At 43.9% G+C, this 14,787-nt stretch overlaps 2 protein-coding genes across 4 annotated transcripts; both read left to right on the forward strand.

The window, feature by feature from the left end:
- Positions 1-48: 48 nt before the first annotated feature.
- On the forward strand, positions 49-2,986 carry LOC109648065 (dnaJ homolog subfamily C member 5-like). Its single transcript, XM_020113855.2, has 5 exons — positions 49-404; positions 859-979; positions 1,113-1,326; positions 1,399-1,573; positions 2,280-2,986. The coding sequence occupies exons 1-5, from the start codon at positions 299-301 to the stop codon at positions 2,375-2,377; spliced, it is 714 nt and encodes a 237-aa protein (XP_019969414.2). The 5' UTR covers positions 49-298; the 3' UTR covers positions 2,378-2,986.
- Positions 2,987-3,623: 637 nt separating this feature from the next.
- LOC109644456 (tripartite motif-containing 55-like) lies at positions 3,624-9,508 on the forward strand. 3 transcript variants are annotated; one of them, XM_069511444.1, is made up of 9 exons: positions 3,624-3,910; positions 5,873-6,045; positions 6,452-6,626; positions 6,794-6,889; positions 6,970-7,203; positions 7,310-7,332; positions 7,709-7,842; positions 8,204-8,460; positions 9,332-9,508. In XM_069511444.1, exons 1-9 carry the CDS (start codon positions 3,791-3,793, stop codon positions 9,410-9,412), a joined length of 1,293 nt encoding a protein of 430 aa, XP_069367545.1. In that variant the 5' UTR covers positions 3,624-3,790; the 3' UTR covers positions 9,413-9,508. The 3 variants fall into 3 exon arrangements, with proteins under 3 accessions (XP_069367545.1, XP_069367546.1, XP_019965409.2); XM_020109850.2 differs by having other exon boundaries at positions 3,626-3,910; positions 7,709-7,833; XM_069511445.1 differs by lacking the exon at positions 9,332-9,508 and having other exon boundaries at positions 7,709-7,850; positions 8,204-8,388.
- The last annotated feature ends 5,279 nt before the right edge of the window (positions 9,509-14,787 follow it).

The raw sequence follows: 14,787 nt of genomic DNA on the forward strand, positions 1-14,787 counted from the left end.
CAGTGCCTCATATTTAATTTGTTTATTCAACTTTGATATTTTACTGATTCAAAAAGTTTATTAAAACATAACGTTGTTCATATAAGAAGAAACACTGACATCTGCTGGTCAGTTCAGTTATCATCACATCTAACAAGGTATCACGTCACCAACATGATCACGTGACTTGAACCAAAATAATGGTCTCCATGGTCACCTCCCTTCCTCATCACAAAGCCCTCCATTACAATGTCTCAGTGAAACCTGAGCAGGCGTGGCAACTTGTGGTCACCTGAGCCGAGCTGCTGCTGAATGTTTGATGGAGGCTGTCAGAGATCCTGCTCAGACACCTGAACAAGTGGACAACAGGACCGGACACTCCAAGGCTTCAATAGGGAACAGCTCTTTAATCGACTCTTTCACAGGTAGGTTCTACCTGGGTGATATCATCACATTGTCATGTGGAGTGTTCAGTGAGAACCATGACGTTTGACTCCTGCTGAATTAAAATCGATCAGACTTTACATAGATGTTTTTACAGGACAGTGAAGACATCCATGTTTCTGCTGCTTACGGACTCAAGAGGTCAAATAAAGTTCTGTGGGTTTGAATAATGGAGTTCATGATTCTGTTAGCAGCAGAGGAAACTTGTTCTTATCAGTTTATTTTATTATTATTGTGACCAAGACTGGATCAGGCACCAGCTAAGGAGCCCCAGAGGTCAGGTGATTAATAGAGTTTCAGATTATTAATCGAGTCTCAGGTAATTAATCGAGGTTTAGGTGATTAATCGAGTTTCAGATGATTAATCGAGTTTCAGATGATTAATCAAGGTTTAGGTGAGTCTGGTGTTGAGTCTGATGCGTGTTTACCTGACAGGTGATGGTGTCAGGATGTCTGAGGGGAGGCAGCGAACTCTGTCCACTTCTGGCGAGTCTCTATATCAGATCCTTGGTCTGGAGAGAGGCTGTAGCCATGACGATATCAAGAGGTCCTACAGGTGAGTCAATCGCAGCCCCGTCCACTCACCTGCAGCAAGTGATCAGTCAGCTGTTACATCAAATGTTCATTTTCACTCTGTCGATAACTTCTGGAGCTCTCAGTAGTAATAGTGACATTCTAACCTGTGACAGGAAACTGGCATTGCGGTACCACCCTGATAAAAACCCAGAGAACCCAGACACTGCTGAAAAGTTCAAGGAACTAAACAGCGCTCACTCCGTCCTGTCCGACCTCACCAAGAGGAACATCTACGACTCGTACGGGTCTCTAGGACTCTACGTGGCCCAGCAGTTCGGAGAGGACAACGTCAACACATACTTCATGTTGTCCACCTGGTGGGCTAAGGTGAGGGGGCGGGGCTTACAAAGTTTCAGAGTCTGACCTGAGGGGGGCGCTGACGCTGTGTTTGTGTGTCAGGGTCTGTTCGTGTTGTGTGGCGTCCTGACCGGTTGTTACTGCTGTTGCTGTCTCTGCTGCTGCTGTAACTGCTGCTGTGGAAAACTCAAACCCACGCCCGCTGGGGAGGGGGCGGAGCCTGACTACATCTCCCCTGACGACCTCGAGGACGAGATTCGCAATGACCCCGACAATGGTGAGACAACAGGAAGTGAACTTTGTCAGTCAGCTGTAACGTTAAATCAAATATCTTAAAATATCTTTATTTACCCTTAAATATTGATGAAGTAAGATATTTGTAGGGGAGGTTAAGGTAATTAATGGATTTTAACATGAATTCGTTTCGGAGGATTATCTGTAAAGTTAAGGGATTTCAAAGGGTTAAAACTTTTAAGTAAAATGAAAATGATCCCTTCAGCTTACCTTAAAAGGGAGGTCATGGCTTTAATGGTATTAAGTCAAGTTTGAGGGCTTTTCCCACATGCTGGTAATTAATAATCATTAATAACAATTATGAATAATAAGCCATTAATTCTTCCCTTAACAAACCACAGTGAACTTTCAGCATATCTTAAAAACCCAGATTCTTCTGGCAAGGTTTAAGGTGAAAACTTGTTAATGTGAAATACCTTAAAATACCTTAATATATGTCTCTATATGACGAATTAGCATTTTAATAAAATCCTTAAACTCAACTGTGATTAGTCTGAGTGTGGACCAGCAGGTTGACGGTTCGACTCCCGGCCGAAACCCTGTCGTTGTGTCAGTCCCTGATGGTTTCCTGTCTCTTTTAAAATAAAGAAACAGATGGATCTGTGTCGCTGTAGGTCACTGCTCAGACCCGAGGTCCTGAGGCCATGATGTCATGAGATCACAAAGGTTTTTCTGTTTTTTTCTTTCAGATCTTGAGACTCCGATTGTACAGCAGCCGACAAATGCCAGTGAGAAAACTCAGCTGATCACTGAGGGACACCGTAGATATGGAGATACCTGCACATGAAGCTGACAGAACACAGGAAACATTGCCGCACTACCACACTTGACCACCTGTAACTGTAGAGACCTGAAACTTCTAACAAGTCTGAACCAGAACTACGTTAACGTGAGCCAACAAGAGGCCACGTTACGTCTTAAAGCAACAGTCTGACATGACCACACATATATAGATATATCCATATATAGATATATCTATATATATAAAACATGGTTATTTGTTCAGACTGTTTCTTGAACACAGCAGCTCTTTGATCGAACTCTGATTAGTTGAAATTCTGTCACTAATCATAAATAAAGGTTAAGATTCAGGAAAAAGATTAAATAAATATATTTGATATAAATATTGTTCTACTTTTAAGGTTGTTTCATTTTAATTGTTATGTTTACTTTATTTGTGAATAAGGTTCAGAGTGCGAACTAATGTCACCTGTAATCACATGGCATGATGAACCTCCTGTCTGTTCTTATCATTAAAGTATTGTTGAGAGTGATCCTAGCGTAGCAGTTGAACAGCTCTGTCTCTGTCGGTCCTGCAGAGAGCGCCATTATGATTGGACACATTTACCGAGATTATTGTGTTGATGTATGTTGACATATTAAATATTCGATTTTACAGATGTCCATGTGTTTTTCTTCATAAGAATAAGAATTTATTTATTGTCATTGAACAGGCTGTACAATAAAATTATACTTTCAAGACATTTCATGTGTCATACTCTTCCTGTCCATCAGATGTCCCCGGACTTTCCTCTTGTCTCCAGGCCACTTGAGAATCCCCACCCCTTCACACACCTCTTCTCAGTTTTGGGACCTGTCATGGCGTCCAGCTTTATTTTCAGCGTACGGGTCAAGCTGGCAGTGAGCGCCCTCTGCTGGGTCAACTACTTCAGATGCTCGATTGCCGTTGCAGTTTGAATCTAAATTTGAAACCCAGTTTCAAATTAAAGTTTGAATTTTGAATAAAAAGTGACAGAAGGAATTTGAGCTGATCTCTGGGTAAAAGTCATTAAATAATTTAAAATAAATATCAAACCCAACACTGACTAACAGGGGGAGCTGCAGCCTCCTCAACTTTTCTGACACTGTGAATTGTCCCTTTAAGAATCTGTCCTGCTTACTTACTCTGACCCCCTCCCCCGGCCCACTTGTCCCTGTGCTCTGTCACGCCTCCTTGTGACCTTTGACATATAAGGACTTGTCGGCACAGCAACAGCTGACGTCTGTCCATCTAAAAACAGACTCAGATTTGTCACACTGTTGTGCACAGACCCACAACACCGCAGACCCACAACACCGCAGACCCACAACACCGCAGACCCACAACACTGCTGCTCCTTCACTTTCTTTTTTTCTGTAATCTCTTGAGGCCCCGGTCCTCACGGGTGTCGCCCCCTGGTGACAGGTGCCGCTTAGCGTCATGGAGAGTCTGGAGAAGCAGCTCATCTGTCCCATCTGTCTGGAGATGTTCACCAAGCCTGTGGTCATCCTGCCCTGCCAACACAACCTCTGTCGGAAGTGTGCCAACGATGTCTTCCAGGTGAGGACATGAGTCTACCCACCTGAGAACTTGTATTGATGTCCTCAAGGACTACGGTTATTTAGTTGTGAACTATAAGTCCATTTTGTTTGTTGTTGACTGGACAGATGTGACAGAGAGGAGATCAGATGATCATGTGATGATTCACATCTGGATCATAAGAATAAAACAGCTGTTCTATTATTTATAAATTAATTTTGCTGTTGCAAAGAATTGTGGGACATATCCTTTCCTTCCATAAAGGATGGTCTGATGCTTCCTCCGCTAAAGGAGATAAGTTAGGGAGCATTGAGGCTCCTTTCCTTTCATAAAGGATGGTCTGATGTTTCCTTCACTAAAGGAGATAAGTTAGGGAGCATTGAGGCTCCTTTCCTTCCATAAAGGATGGTCTGATGTTTCCTCCGCTAAAGGAGATAAGTTAGGGAGCATTGAGGCTCCTTTCCTTTCATAAAGGATGGTCTGATGTTTCCTTCACTAAAGGATATAAGTTAGGGAGCATTGAGGCTCCTTTCCTTCCATAAAGGATGGTCTGATGCTTCCTCCGCTAAAGGAGATAAGTTAGGGAGCATTGAGGCTCCTTTCCTTCCATAAAGGATGGTCTGATGTTTCCTCCGCTAAAGGAGATAAGTTAGGGAGCATTGAGGCTCCTTTCCTTTCATAAAGGATGGTCTGATGTTTCCTTCGCTAAAGGAGATAAGTTAGGGAGCATTGAGGCTCCTTTCCTTTCATAAAGGATGGTCTGATGTTTCCTCCACTAAAGGAGATAAGTTAGGGAGCATTGAGGCTCCTTTCCTTCCATAAAGGATGGTCTGATGTTTCCTCCGCTAAAGGAGATAAGTTAGGGAGCATTGAGGCTCCTTTCCTTCCATAAAGGATGGTCTGATGTTTCCTCCGCTAAAGGAGATAAGTTAGGGAGCATTGAGGCTCCTTTCCTTTCATAAAGGATGGTCTGATGTTTCCTTCACTAAAGGAGATAAGTTAGGGAGCATTGAGGCTCCTTTCCTTTCATAAAGGATGGTCTGATGTTTCCTCCGCTAAAGGAAATAAGTTAGGGAGCATTGAGGCTCCTTTCCTTCCACAAAGGATGGTCTGATGTTTCCTCCGCTAAAGGAGATAAGTTAGGGAGCATTGAGGCTCCTTTCCTTTCATAAAGGATGGTCTGATGTTTCCTCTGCTAAAGGAGATAAGTTAGGGAGCATTGAGGCTCCTTTCCTTCCATAAAGGATGGTCTGATGTTTCCTCTGCTAAAGGAGATAAGTTAGGGAGCATTGAGGCTCCTTTCCTTTCATAAAGGATGGTCTGATGTTTCCTCCGCTAAAGGAGATAAGTTAGGGAGCATTGAGGCTCCTTTCCTTCCATAAAGGATGGTCTGATGTTTCCTCTGCTAAAGGAGATAAGTTAGGGAGCATTGAGGCTCCTTTCCTTCCATAAAGGATGGTCTGATGTTTCCTCCGCTAAAGGAGATAAGTTAGGGAGCATTGAGGCTCCTTTCCTTCCATAAAGGATGGTCTGATGTTTCCTCCGCTAAAGGAGATAAGTTAGGGAGCATTGAGGCTCCTTTCCTTCCATAAAGGATGGTCTGATGTTTCCTCTGCTAAAGGAGATAAGTTAGGGAGCATTGAGGCTTCATTCCTCAACAGTAGTTTTCCTCTTGTTGAGAGTTAAGAGCAGAGGATGTCACACCTTGTTATAGTCCTATGAGACAAACTGTGAATGATTGATAAAGGTTATACAAATTAAATTTGATTGATAGATTGATTCAGAGAATGGAACAGATGTTATTATGAAACACTTCAGGTCATTTCACTCAGTTCAGAAGGTTCCTTAGTGAAATGGATTATTTAAATGCCCCGAGTGAATCCGTAAAGTCCTCCCACAGCATCTTGGGAACTTTCAAAGTTTCTCCACTGAAGAGGTGAGAAATAAGACCTCTTCACTTGTGTTCGGCCCCGCCCCCTGCAGGCGTCCAATCCCTACCTGTCGACGAGGAGCGGCTCTACGGTGACATCAGGAGGTCGTTTCCGCTGCCCATCCTGTCGCCATGAGGTGGTCCTGGACCGACACGGTGTTTATGGACTGCAGAGGAACCTGCTGGTGGAGAATATCATCGACATGTACAAACAGGGCAGCAGCAGGTAACACCCACCTGGACACAGCTGATACTAGAAAACAAGGTTCAACAACAACAACAATCATAATAATAATAATCATTATTATTACAAACGCTAACACAGTAACATGAGTAACCCCCCCCCAAGTCTGAAGCTGTCTCCCATCATCCCCATGTTTCTTCCTCTTTCTCCCTCACCCATTCTAAGAGCTCATCCATGATGAATGGCTAGAATTGCTGTCACTCTCTATGCAACATGTAGGTGTTCACATCCTATTGATCCTTAATGGTGTACAGATATAATGTGATATACACTATATATATACATAATAGAGCATATAGTGGCATATACAGTAATGTGTGAGGATATACAAAAATTCCCCAACAACAACAACAATCATAATATTATAATCCCTCTCTCTCTCTCTCAGTAAACCATCCTCTGTGGAGAAGGTCGATCAGCCAATGTGTGTTGACCATGAGAATGAAAGAATAAACATTTACTGTGTGAGCTGCAGCGCCCCCACCTGTTCACTGTGTAAAGTGTTCGGAGCACACAAAGAGTGTGAGGTGGCTCCACTTGACACCGTCTTCACTGCACAAAAGGTCCTTGCACACACAACTACACTACTACTGCTACGCTTGCTCTGTTTGTCAGATGACCTTCAGTCATGGTGGGATGTTAGATTCATGTACACTTGTACTCCTGTATAACACAACTTCTTATTCATCCACAGAGTGTTAAACATAAGTGTGTGTGTGTGTGTGTGTAGATGGAGTTGACTGACTGTATCTCCATGCTTGTTGGGAACAACGAGAGGATTCAGGCGATCATCGGTCACCTGGAGGAAACCTGCAGAGCTGTTAATGTGAGATCATCCACTTCACCTGACGTTCACATCTGTTTCACATCTGTTTCACCTGAGGTTCACATCTTTTGTGTTCTCAGGAGAACGGCAGCAGACAGAAGTCGAAGGTGTGTGAAACATTTGATCACCTGTTCGCTCTCCTGGAGGAGAAGAAAGGTGAGATGACGCTGAGGATCAGCTCTGAACAGGAAGAGAGACTCGACAACATCCGAGGTCTCAGGAGGAAGTACAGCGAGCACATGGACGCTGCCGCCAAGCTGCTGGAGAACGTCATCCAGACGCTGGACGAGTCTGAGATGGCCGTGTTCCTGCAGGTGTGATTCTCTGCATCAAGCGTTTGAAGCTTGAAGGAGAAAACACGATCGATGAGTGACATCATTTTGTTTCATGTGATTATTAACTCTGATTTGTGTCCCACAGACGTCCAAACCTGTGCTGCAGAAGTGAGTATTCAACATGTTTGGTTTGTAATCATCTCACTGCATCATTGATTATTTGCTGTTTATTGATTGTGGAGGTGAGGGGGCTGGGAGAGCATCTTCACCTGGACCAGAGGATCAATCAGTGCAGGTGAGAGCTGATTGATCCTCAGGTTTAAAAGACAGCGGCTGAGCTGCCTCACAGAGACACAAGGACTGAGATGCACAGATAGAGACACATGTGAGCAAAGCTCACAGAGATGGAGCTGAGAAGTTGCATGTTTTGAGTGGAATGATCAATGAAGATGCTGCAAAGCAACACATTTGTCTCTGGCTGTGTGTGGGAGAGCCCTGTGGCGAGCTCAATTGCCACATTGATTCTTTGCTGTTTATTGATCAGGATCATGGAGGGAACCAACACGTCTCACCTGGATAAACTCCAACACGGATACGACAACATGGAAAACTTCACGGCTAACTTTAAACGTCAGAGACAAGCGCTGAGCAACATCAACTTCATCGGAGGTTACAGACGTCCGTGGGTGTGGGCGTGTTAGCCTTTTAGCTGTTGGCTACATTTAATGACCTGTCATGAGATGAGTGATTAGCTTTGAGATAACAGAATCAAGTGCTAATGTCTTAAAATGGGATATGCTACTGCTGCAGCTGCTGCATGGAAATGCACTAATATGTTCAAATGCTAACACAATAGCATGCCACCAAAATTAAGCTACGTGTGGCTGCTAGTCAGAAAAGGATATTGTAATGGGTTAGCATGCTGAAGGGATGATGTATTGAGATGAAGCAGCATGGTAGATGCTACAGCGTTAGCATGTCAGTCTATGAACATGGAGCTAATGTGTTAGCATGTAGCTAACCTTGAATTTCCTCTCAGCTGATGAGGATGATGAAGATGAGGTCAGATTGATGTCAGCAGGAGGTCCAGCTGAGTCGCAGCCACATGTTGCACCTGCAGCAGCTTCAGCCAACCAGTGGCCTCCTCTTTCACCTGCACAGCCCTCAGACCCCGCCCCTCAGAGACCCTCAGAGACCACACCCACAAGCACGTCACATACCATAAACCCCACCACTTCGTCTTCCAGTCATGCCACGCCCCTGCTGAGCCCGCCCAGTGCCAGCCCCACCCCCAAGGTAGGATCATGATCGCTCTAATCTTATTGTCTAATAAAAATTAAAACATATTAAAATCTAATTCATATAAGAGAACAGATCTTAAAGGGATAGTTCAATGAAAACACCACTATGATGGGGGGGGGGGGGGTAGTCTCAGGGGTAAACAGAGTCTCAGAATTACTCAAGTAACTTGAGACAGAGTGTTCAGACTGTGATGTCATCAAGTGTCCACAAGTCCCGACATTCTAATTCAACTGGAAACGACGTCACCAAGTTTTTTTTGTGAGAAACTTCCAGATGAAATGTCTGGACGTGTGGACACTTGATGACATCACAGGAGTAGGACGGAGCAATGTTGTCTTTTTCTGTTTGTTACAAATGAAGAATCCGTCTCCAGGTACTGATTTGGCTGCGACTCTGTTTACCCCTGAAACTTTTCATTTTTGGGTGATACTATCCCTTTAAGAAACATAAGAACATGTTAACATAACGTGTAAAAGAAAAGGAAATACATAAGACAAAGATTTTCTTTACGCTGTTGTTGGGAACCTCTGACAGATTTGCTGCAGATGTTCTCAGGGTTCTAGAGGGAACATAGTTCACTAGAGAGGCAGCTGTGTAACTGGGTCCATTCACAACCTTGTATGTGAGGAGGAGAACCTGACAGTCGATCCTGTGTGGAACCACCAGAGCAGAGCAGCTAGAGCTAATGTGGTCGCTCCTCTTGGTTCACGAGCTGCAGAGTTCTGACTCGGCTGGAGTCTCTCTGGTGTTTTCTATGGGACAACTGTAAAAAGTGCTTTGATCCAGTCCAATAGAAATGGAGGCATGAAGCTGCTTTGGTCTGAATCATGATTTATAATTGATTCTTGATTGATCGCTGCTGCAGGTTCAATCTGATCAGAACGAGTCGGACGACAGAGACGGCCAGAGACACGTGTTCTCCTTCAGCTGGCTCAACCAGAAGTAAAACACATCACGTGTTCACATCACGTGTTCACATCACATGTTCATATCACGTGTTCACATTATGTCAAATTCTTTCAAATAAAGGATTTTCACAGTCTGTTTTTCTCTGACGTCAGTTTGACTTTCTTTGTTGAGTGATGGTTCCAAACAAGGTTTATGGAATCTGTTGTATATTTATATTCTCATATTCACAAATCACAGTTTGTCTCATTGATCTAAACGAGAGAAAAACTAACAAATACAAACTTTTTACAGAAAAATAAATGTATATTCAGAGGTGACATCACTTCCTGTGAAGTGTCACATCAACAAAATATAATATTTCCAACATGGATGAGAAAAGACAGAGTGTAACCTGAATGAAGAGATTAATCAACAGTGTGTCCTTCACCTACAGTCTGCGAAGTGTGTCCTCTACCTACAGTCTGCGAAGTGTGTCCTTCACCTACAGTCTGCGAAGTGTGTCCTTCACCTACAGTCTGCGAAGTGTGTCCTCACTAATAGTCTGCGAAGTGTGTCCTTCACCTACAGTCTGCGAAGTGTGTCCTTCACTAACAGTCTGCGAAGTGTGTCCTTCGCCTACAGTCTGCGAAGTGTGTCCTTCGCTAACAGTCTGCGAAGTGTGTCCTTCACCTACAGTCTGTGAAGTGTGTCCTTCACTAACAGTCTGCGAAGTGTGTCCTTCACCTACAGTCTGTGAAGTGTGTCCTTCACTAACAGTCTGCGAAGTGTGTCCTTCGCCTACAGTCTGCGAAGTGTGTCCTTCGCTAACAGTCTGCGAAGTGTGTCCTTCACCTACAGTCTGCGAAGTGTGTCCTTCACCTACAGTCTGCGAAGTGTGTCCTTCACCTACAGTCTGCGAAGTGTGTCCTCACTAATAGTCTGTGAAGTGTGTCCTTCACTAACAGTCTGCGAAGTGTGTCCTTCGCCTACAGTCTGCGAAGTGTGTCCTTCGCTAACAGTCTGCGAAGTGTGTCCTTCGCTAACAGTCTGCGAAGTGTGTCCTTCACTAACAGTCTGTGAAGTGTGTCCTTCACTAACAGTCTGTGAAGTGTGTCCTTCACTATCCACCAAAACAAAATAAGTTTTGATTTCAATGTTCTGTGATGATCACACCAGGTTTATTATAACAGAGAATCCAGATATTAGACAGATCCATCCAACAGCAACACCAGACATTGACTGAATGTTTCTGAAGAAAAAGACGTTTCTTGTAAAAACATCAGCTGATTCGTTTTATTTATCACTTTGTGAAATCATTTGATTTGTTGCATTGTGTAAAAAGTCGTTTGTTTCATTTGAAGAGAGGAAAGCGAGACTCCGATCACATGATGAACCTCGTGTTTATCTTCCGAAGGCGTCCATCATCCTGCGGTTGCTGTCGGCCTGCTGGGAGATCTGCTCGGCCCTCGCCATCTGCAGAACCTCTCTGAGCAGGTGGAACGTCAGGTCCAGGGAGATGGGAGGTTCCTCCGACCTCTTCTCCTTCACCTGCAGGGGGCGCTGTGTCAGCTGCGGCAGAGCCTGGTTCACTGATGAGGTTGAGGAAACTCCCACCAGCTGCAGGGAAAACTCCTCCCCCAGGTGGACCAGCAGCGGCCGGGGAAGGAGGAGCCGGTGGTGGGAGGGAGGAGCCAACGCAGGTCGACAGTCAACAGAGATCAGAGCGACGACGCACAACAACACAATCAGCTTCATCTCCACACAATGATACAACCTGAGGAGGAGCTACAGCTGGTTAACTACTCACGCAAACAGACACACACACACACACTGACAGACACACTGACACACACTCTGACAGACACACACACATACACACACACACACACACAGACACAAACACACACTCACACACACACAGACACACACACACATACACACAAAAACACACACACAGACACACACACCTACACACAGACACACACACTGACACACAGACAAACACACACACACTGACAGACACACTGACACACAAACACACACACTGACAGACACACACACACACACCGACACACACACACACATACACACTCATACACACACACACAGACACACACACCGACACACAGACACACACACACTGACAGACACACACACACACACACACAGATACACACAAAGACAAACACACTGACAGACACACACAGACACACACACACACACAGATACACACAAAGACAAACACACTGACAGACACACTGACACACAGACACACACACACAAACACACACACACACACACACACCAACATACAGACACACACACAGTCACACACACACACACAGACACACACACCGACACACAGACACACACACACTGACAGACACACACACACACACACACACACACAGATACACACAAAGACAAACACACTGACAGACACACACAGACACACACACACACACAGATACACACAAAGACAAACACACTGACAGACACACTGACACACAGACACACACACACAAACACACACACACACACACACACCAACACACAGACACACACACAGTCACACACACACACACACACACACACACCAACACACAGACACACACACTCTGACAGACACACACACAGTCACACACACACACACACACACACACACCAACACACAGACACACACACTCTGACAGACACACACACAGTCACACACACACACACAGACACACACACCGACACACACACACGTGGATCAATACATATGATCAGTTCCTGATCAGCTGATCTCACCTGAGTCTCTTCGTCTCTTCGTCTCCTCGTCTCCTCGTCTTACAAACTTCGTCTGATTCGTCTTTTTATCTCTGAGGAGGAGGAGCTTCGATGAAGATGAGAATCCTCTTCATCACAAACAAACACACATTTACTCTTGTTTTTAAATCGATTACAAATTTTTCTTTTAAGCTTTCATCTGAAAGAGACAGCAGCTGACTTCCTGTTTGTTGGAGGCCTGATGAAGATGATTTGACCTTTGAGAGTTTGGAACCTGTGACCTTCATCTGCTGCGGCCACGGAGAACACAGTGACACGAGCAGGGCAGCGTCAGCTCGGGTTCTCTACAGCTTCACACACTGGACAACATGGGACACATGTCCTCAGGTCTCCTCACCAGAGACGAACCACTGTCCTTCGTGTGGACTGCAGAGCAACACTGGAACAACGTGACTCACGTTCTGAGTGGTGATGCTCAGAACTCAAAACCCAGAACTCCAGAACTCAAAACCCAGAACTCAAGAAGGCAAAACCCAGAACTCAAGAACTCAAAACCCAGAACTCAAGAACTCAAAACTCAGAACTCAGAACTCAAGAACTCAAAACCCAGAACTCCAGAACTCAAAACCCAGAACTCAAGAAGTCAAAACTCAGAACTCAAGAACTCAAAACCCAGAACTCAAGAACTCAAAACTCAGAACTCAGAACTCAAGAACTCAAAACCCAGAACTCAAAACTCAGAACTCAGAACTCAGAACGCAAGAACGCAAGAACTCAAAACTCAAAACTCAAAACTCAGAACTCAGAACTCAAGAACTCAAAACTTAGAACTCAAGAACTCAAAACCCAGAACTCAAGAACTCAAAACCCAGAACTCAAGAACTCAAGAACTCAAAACCAAGAACTCAAGAACTCAAGAACTCAGAACTCAAGAACTCAAAACTCAGAACTCAAGAACTCAAAACTCAGAACTCAGAACTCAGAACTCAAGAACCCAGAGCTCAAGAACTCAAAACCCAGAACTCAAGAACTCAAGAACTCAGAACTCAGAACTCAAGAACTCAAAACCCAGAACTCAAGAACTCAAAACTCAGAACTCAAGAACTCAGAACTCAGAACTCAGAACTCAAGAACTCAAAAACTCAAAACCCAGAACTCAAGAACTCAAAACCCAGAACTCAAGAACTCAAGAACTCAGAACTCAGAACTCAGAACTCAAAACCCAGAACTCAAAACCCAGAACTCAAGAACTCAAAACCCAGAACTCAAGAACTCAAAACTCAGAACTCAGAACTCAAGAACTCAAGAACTCAAAACCCAGAACTCAAGAACTCAAAACTCAGAACTCAGAACTCAGAACTCAAGAACTCAAAACTCAGAACTCAGAACTCAAAACTCAGAACTCAAGAACTCAAGAACTCAAAACCCAGAACTCAAGAACTCAAGAACTCAGAACTCAAGAACTCAGAACTCAAGAACTCAAAACCCAGAACTCAAGAACTCAAAACCCAGAACTCAAGAACTCAAGAACTCAAAACTCAAAACTCAGAACTCAAAACTCAAAACTCAAGAACTCAAAACTCAGAACTCAAGAACTCAAAACCCAGAACTCAAGAACTCAAAACCCAGAACTCAAGAACTCAAAACGCAGAACTCAAGAACTCAAGAACTCAAGAACACAATAACTCCAGAACTCAGAACTCAAAACTCAAGAACTCAAAACCCAGAACTCAAGAACTCAGAACTCAAGAACTCAAGAACTCAAAACTCAGAACTCAGAACTCAGAACTCAAGAACCCAGAACTCAGAACTCAGAACTCAGAACTCAAGAACTCAAGAACTCAAAACCCAGAACTCAAGAACTCAAAACCCAGAACTCAAGAACTCAAAACCCAGAACTCAAGAACTCAAGAACTCAGAACTCAAGAACTAAAAACTCAGAACTCAAGAACTCAAGAACTCAAGAACTCAAGAACTCAAGAACTCAAAACTCAAAACTCAGAACTCAGAACTCAGAACTCAAGAACCCAAGAACCCAGAACTCAAGAACTCAAAACCCAGAACTCAAGAACTCAAAACTCAAGAACTGAAAACCCAGAACTCAAGAACTCAAGAACTCAGAACTCAAGAACTCAAAACCCAGAACTCAAGAACTAAAAACTCAGAACTCAAGAACTCAAGAACTCAAAACTCAAGAACTCAAGAACTCAAAACCCAGAACTCAAGAACTGAAAACCCAGAACTCAAGAACTCAAAACCCAGAACTCAAGAACTCAAGAACTCAAAACTCAAGAACTCAAAACCCAGAACTCAAGAACTGAAAACCCAGAACCCAGAACTCAAAACCCAGAACTCCATTTGTTGAAGAATCTCATGAACATTTGTTCTTTTCATGGAAAAGAGTTCTACAGAGACACAAGATGAAATAAAATTGAAGCGGCGATGCGTGTTGACAGTCTGAGGTTTGTTTAAAGGTCGATGTGTCAGCTCTGAGTCACACACACACAGACACACACACAGACACACACACACACACACACACAGACACACACACATTAAGGAAGAATTAAAGAGAAATTAAAGATTAGCTTTGAATCTTATTTTATTTTCTTTGTCAAATAGGTTCATTGAGGCGAGAAGGAATTTTATTTTGAAAGGAGCGGA

This window comes from Paralichthys olivaceus, chromosome 16, assembly GCF_024713975.1.
Source record: "Paralichthys olivaceus isolate ysfri-2021 chromosome 16, ASM2471397v2, whole genome shotgun sequence".
NCBI classification, from domain to species: domain Eukaryota; kingdom Metazoa; phylum Chordata; class Actinopteri; order Pleuronectiformes; family Paralichthyidae; genus Paralichthys; species Paralichthys olivaceus.

Excerpts from the sequence above, each read along its gene's own strand:
- LOC109648065 (XM_020113855.2), top strand. The coding sequence starts at position 299 with ATGGAGGCTGTCAGAGATCCTGCTCAGACACCTGAACAAGTGGACAAC. Across the intron at positions 980-1,112 it reads GATATCAAGAGGTCCTACAG|GAAACTGGCATTGCGGTACC; the intron begins GTGAGTCAATCG and ends AACCTGTGACAG. Across the intron at positions 1,327-1,398 it reads TGTCCACCTGGTGGGCTAAG|GGTCTGTTCGTGTTGTGTGG; the intron begins GTGAGGGGGCGG and ends TTTGTGTGTCAG.
- LOC109644456 (XM_069511444.1), top strand. The coding sequence starts at position 3,791 with ATGGAGAGTCTGGAGAAGCAGCTCATCTGTCCCATCTGTCTGGAGATG. Across the intron at positions 7,204-7,309 it reads AGATGGCCGTGTTCCTGCAG|ACGTCCAAACCTGTGCTGCA; the intron begins GTGTGATTCTCT and ends TGTGTCCCACAG. Across the intron at positions 7,333-7,708 it reads TCCAAACCTGTGCTGCAGAA|GATCATGGAGGGAACCAACA; the intron begins GTGAGTATTCAA and ends TTTATTGATCAG.